Raw genomic sequence first — 4435 nt, 5'->3', positions numbered from 1 at the left:
AATGGGACGGCAAATAGCAGCCAATGGATCGGCCGACCAGGTTGACTTAGCCAGCAATGAGTTCACAGCAATAAAAGTATGTAATCGTACCATAGTTTTGAGGATTATTGACGAACTCTTTTATGGCTCGATAAACATCACAAAAAAATATCCGAGGAAGTTATCCTAAAATTACAACAAGTCTCAATTTACATTCAAGCAACATCTAGTACTCTTTATCAACCATAAGCATAATGGTTCATGCCCTAACATTGTAGACTAAAACGACACACTCAAAAGGAAAAGCAACATCAGCAGATGGCCAGATGCAGTGATGGACTGAGCTTCTAGATGAACATATCAACAGACGATGAACACCATAATTTCTGCTATCTTCTGGTTCCAGCTTTTGATAAGGTATTACCACTATTAAAAGTATTCTCAACACCATATTTTCTGCTATCTTTTGGTTCCTGAGTTGAAGTGAACATATAAAGAATATGAACACTAATATCTTGCATTAACAAAAACAATAAACAACTATTTTGAAAATTCTCCACAGAAATGACCTTGTTCTTCATGTTCACTAGTAGGCTTGAATAAGGGTCCTCTTGAAGATTGGGTAGCACTATACATCCAACCCGCTATGGCACTTTGAGAAGGTGGCATCGGTGGTTGGAATGGGATTGTAGTACCAACTGTAAAAATATGTCGTGTTAAAGAATATGGGGGAAGAAACATATGCAATTTATACATACGAAATCATATAATTACCTGGGTAATGGAACATAACATTTGTCGGTGATGGTGCAATGGAATTTGAACCCGCCAACTGTTGTGTAGCTACATGGCGCTCTTGCCAACGATCATCCTACAGGCAATGAAAAATGATTAGAAATTGCGGCCTTTGAACGTTCAAATAACCAATTTATCACTTACCAAAGTAAATTGAGGAAATGAACATGGAGTGGGTATGGAATATTCTGCTTACTGGGGCATCTGTACAACATTGTTCTTCCTCGGTCGTGGTGTACGTCCTATACTTGAAGACAATACTACCTGTAGGATAGCATAAAGTTTTAATTTAAGTATCCGTTCTGATAAATTACGGCACGAAAAAACACATAATACCTTCGATTTCTTCGAACTTAACTCCAGTGGGCTTTTCTTACGAAGCTTCCTTGGCACACCCTTCCGTTTTGTGCATTTAGGATCTTGTATATTGCCATTGCCCGTGTCTTGTGACGCTGTGCACTGCGATGCTACATGCAAACTGGGCAGAGAAACGCTATTCGTCTGAGAAATCTGTGTGGTAGACATTATCTGCTTGGACTGTGACCGAATCCATTCTACTATCTCACAACATCGGTCTTCATTATTTGTGGCTATGCCTGCCAATGTAGCAAATTCATTGCACATGTTCTCATACCTGACCTGATTAGGAGTGCTAACCAAACCGGCATCGTTCACTGACACTCCCGTGTGAGCTCTACAAATATCTCGCCTCCATTTCCTTAATATGTACCGGTCCGGCATGTGACGGCGTTACGCATTAACACTGAAATGGCATGCCTACACAGAATTCCTCGAAACTCAAACAGATGACAACTGCAAACAATATCGCACATCTCTGCACGAAACCAAACGGTGAATTTTTTCTTCCTCACTTTGTCTTCATATATGACATCCTCCTCGACCTCATATATCCTCTCCGAACACCTGTCAGACGTAAATATGACATCGCAGTAGACCTTCCCAGTTATCTCATCTTGAAACTCTCGAAATTTGGATATGGTATACAATGCCTGAACTTGCTTTTCCATTTCATATAGCGTTGCACATGGCACCATCTGCGAAAACGACTTGAAATCTGCATGAAACTCCTTCTCAACCTTATTTCGCAGTGCTCGTTCGTACTGTTCAACAAATTATTTCAATGATGTCTTCGAATGCACATAACCGTCGAAAAACGCATTTACACTCTCACTGCGCTGGGTAGTTGACATCCCCGCCCAAAAATATGTTTTCAAATAACATGGCACCCATCGACCCATGTTCTCATACAAACCGGACAACCATTCATTGTCGTACAAGTTATACGTATCAATCATCAATTCCCAACCTCTTTCAAACTCTTCAACATACTGTGAGTCATACACTACTCTATGTATGCACGAAAAAATGGAGCTCTTATCCACGTGGTATCCAAATTTTTTGAGCAACTTCTTCAATATATGCCACAGACACCATCTATGCCTTGTATTTGGAAACACAATTTTAATTGCATTCTGTATTGCCCTGTCTTGATAGGTAATAATTCCGTTAGGAGCTTTACCGTGCATGAACAACATCCATGTTTTGAACAGCCAAACAAATGTATCTGTATCCTCATTTGACAACAACCCACATCCAAGCAGTATCAACTGTCCGTGATGATTTACTCCAACAAAAGGAGCAAAAGGCATGTCATATTTATTAGTTAGGTAAGTGGTATCGAATGTCACTACGTCACCAAATTCCTTATATGCTTGCCTAGATCTATTATCGGCCCAGAAAAGATTCTTAAGCCGTGACTCGTCGTCCAAATCCATAGAGAAATAAAACCCAGATGAACGTGCTTGCATCTCCGAAAAATAGGATTGTATTGCCACGGCATCTCCTTCGCCTAGTCTTAATCACCTCACTTTTTCCACATAATTTCGACAATCCTTTTCAATGCAAGTCATATTCTCATACTCACCAACTTCAACCACTGCAGAATTGTAACTCTTATGCAAAGGAATTCTAGCCATATCATTCACTTCTAACCTTCGTTTTACATGTTCACTCAATTCACGGTTGCATCAATACAACCTCGACTTCGACCGACTTATTTTATGATTATGTTTGAGGTCAACCGTGCAAATTCTCCATATTCCACGAACATCTGAGGAAGCAGTTATCCTCGCTTTGCAGCCCATTTGAATTGTTGGTTGTGGCTTCAAAGAAGCGCCTTTCTGGTAGCGTCATTGTCCCTCACGACTACAAGTCAATGTGACATACGTCACTACACCATTGCACTTTCTGGAATTTCTTCTTCGTACAGGAAAACCTACTTCGTACGCATATTTTTTGTAGAATTCAAACAACTCTTTCTCATCATTGAATTTCATACCCACCTCCAGCACAATTGTAGCATCCACTCCAACGTTATCATCTTCCAACATGATTACATTGTCCATCAAGTTCTCATTGTCGGATTCTACGAGTACTTCATCATCCAATACTTCCATTATTTCTTTTCCTGCCTCGTAATCAACAAAGTCAAATGTTAAGCATTACTTATTCATCATTTTAGGACAAACATTCAATTTCCAAATACAGAGAGCATTCAAGCAAAGATGAAGACAGCCGCTTTGGGATATTACGATACTAAGCTTCCAAATAAACTCAGGGACTGGAGAGAAGTGTTCGATTTTACTTTAATGAATCTGATTATTATACCAACTTCTCCAGAGGATAAGAAACTTAAACAGATGATTAATCAGTAGCCTGAACATCCCCCTGAATTAAGATACGTTTAGATAGAATGGAAACCATGTATAGTAGCTATTTCAACATTTTTTTAGCCTGATTTCGAGATAGACAAACCTATATATACTTCAATATATAGAAAAATTAACTGCAAATTTTACTAATTTTTTTTAACTTTTACATAATGTCTCATTCAATATATAAACAATCTTCCTCTCATTCTCTATAAAAATAGGCAACGGAGACATTGAACCAACCACTCAAAGCACCAACCATATTCTTTCTATATTTCATTACTACAACTTCCTTTTCTTCTTATACAATCTCCAATGGAGAAACCAAAAAAATAAAAACCCAAAGTTGGAGAAAGAATTTCTAACCGGGAACGGAGAAAGACAATTTTCAGGATCGGACGTCTTCGAAGCCGAACCGAGTATTTCATAGTGCTTATGCCTTTTTCTCCTTTCCGGAACCAGTCGCGAGGGAGGAGGTCTTCGAAGCCGGGTGTACTGATTTGGGGATTTTGTTTTCAAGCACAGTTCGTGGAGAAATGGGTTCAGTATTTCACAGCACTTATGCCTTTTTCCCCGTTCCCGAACCAGTCTCGACGGAGGTGCTCTTCGAAGCCGGGAAACTGATTTGTGGATTTCGTTTTCAACTGATTTTCGAGGAGAAATGGGTTGCTTTCAAATGGGCCGGGTTGTAAACCGGTAAAACGAGCCTCCAGCCAGTCCCATTTTTTTCAAAAATTTCCCGCCTCTTAATGCCATGTCAGCATTTTTAAAATGCTGTGAAGAGTGCTGTGAAAGGAAGCATACAAGAAGCTTTTTCCATAGAAGAATATGTTACATGCACCTCGATGGGTCCATCGGCGTGGCTAACGAGCTTTGTAAGCACGATTTAGCATCTACTCTTTCATTTTTCCATGGCTCTTGCTGAAATT

The 4435-nt window shown here is 39.6% G+C and overlaps 1 protein-coding gene across 1 annotated transcript; it reads right to left on the bottom strand.

Annotated features, from left to right (window-relative positions):
• Positions 1–1034: 1034 nt before the first annotated feature.
• On the bottom strand, positions 1035–2603 carry LOC111383596 (protein FAR1-RELATED SEQUENCE 5-like). The gene is made up of 4 exons (XM_023007710.1): positions 1959–2603; positions 1505–1895; positions 1133–1370; positions 1035–1038 (listed from the first exon to the last, which is right to left on the bottom strand). Exons 1-4 carry the CDS (start codon positions 2601–2603, stop codon positions 1035–1037), a joined length of 1278 nt encoding a protein of 425 aa, XP_022863478.1.
• Between the last annotated feature and the right edge of the window lie 1832 nt (positions 2604–4435).

Source organism: Olea europaea, unplaced genomic scaffold (assembly GCF_002742605.1).
Source record: "Olea europaea var. sylvestris unplaced genomic scaffold, O_europaea_v1 scaffold272, whole genome shotgun sequence".
Taxonomy (NCBI): domain Eukaryota; kingdom Viridiplantae; phylum Streptophyta; class Magnoliopsida; order Lamiales; family Oleaceae; genus Olea; species Olea europaea.
This window is presented reverse-complemented; position numbering and strand designations above follow the sequence as displayed.

What these genes read in the sequence shown, in the direction of transcription:
- LOC111383596 (XM_023007710.1), bottom strand. Translation starts at nt 2,603, where the DNA reads ATGCAAGCACGTTCATCTGGGTTTTATTTCTCTATGGATTTGGACGAC. An exon ending in CTACCCAGCGCAGTGAGAGT is followed by an intron (nt 1,896 to 1,958) that starts GTAAATGCGTTT and finishes TTTGTTGAACAG; the next exon opens with TACGAACGAGCACTGCGAAA. An exon ending in CGCCGTCACATGCCGGACCG is followed by an intron (nt 1,371 to 1,504) that starts GTACATATTAAG and finishes CTACATTGGCAG; the next exon opens with GCATAGCCACAAATAATGAA.